Raw genomic sequence first — 681 nt, forward strand, 5'->3', positions numbered from 1 at the left:
CTGGGGGGGCGGGGGGGGGGTCTGGGGGAGCTGGGGAAGGGTCTGGGGAGCTGGGGAAGGGTCTGGGGGATCCTGGGGGAGCTGGGGAAGGGTCTGGGGAGCTGGGGAAGGGTCTGGGGGATCCTGGGGGAGCTGGGGAAGGGGTTCAGCCTGGAGAAAAGGGATCGGGGGGAAGTTTAGGCTGGAAATGGACAAAAACTGCCCAGAAAGGGTCTGGCAGAGGAGCGTTAAAGCCAAGCTGGGCTGTGACACTTGGTGATAAGGTGGTGATAAAGTCACAGGGTGGTCTCAGAGGTCTGTCCCAGCCTTGTTAACTCTGAGTCTGTGTCCTGGGGGGGTCACGCTTCCCTCACCACCCTTTCTGTGCTTGCAGCGTGGTGGGCACGGAGGAACGCATCCCCATCCCGCTCATGGACTACATCCTCAACGTGGTGAGGCCCAGCACCATCCCTGGGGGTCCCCACTGGTCCTGACCCCCCTCCGAGGGGCTTCAGAGCCCCCCTGACCCCCTTTTGTCCCAGATGAAGTTCGTGGAGTCCATCCTGAGCAACAACACCACGGACGATCACTGCCAGGAGTTCGTGGCGCAGCGGGGGCTGCGGCCGCTCGTCACCATCCTGGGGCTGCCCAACCTGCCCGTGGACTTCCCCACCTCTGCAGCCTGCCAGGCCGTGGCTGGGG

General features: G+C 64.2%; 1 protein-coding gene across 1 annotated transcript in view; it reads left to right on the forward strand.

Annotated features, from left to right (window-relative positions):
• Positions 1-681, forward strand: part of LOC102042271 (HECT, UBA and WWE domain containing E3 ubiquitin protein ligase 1) — a gene marked incomplete at its 3' end in the record, with an annotated part of 17610 nt that overhangs the window by 6791 nt on the left and 10138 nt on the right. The window contains exons 18-19 of the mRNA XM_031065669.1: positions 374-431; positions 522-674. Of these exons, the coding sequence (XP_030921529.1) occupies positions 374-431; positions 522-674 (211 nt within the window). The remainder of the gene's footprint in view (positions 1-373; positions 432-521; positions 675-681) is intronic.

This window comes from Geospiza fortis, unplaced genomic scaffold (assembly GCF_000277835.1).
Source record: "Geospiza fortis unplaced genomic scaffold, GeoFor_1.0 scaffold4834, whole genome shotgun sequence".
NCBI classification, from domain to species: domain Eukaryota; kingdom Metazoa; phylum Chordata; class Aves; order Passeriformes; family Thraupidae; genus Geospiza; species Geospiza fortis.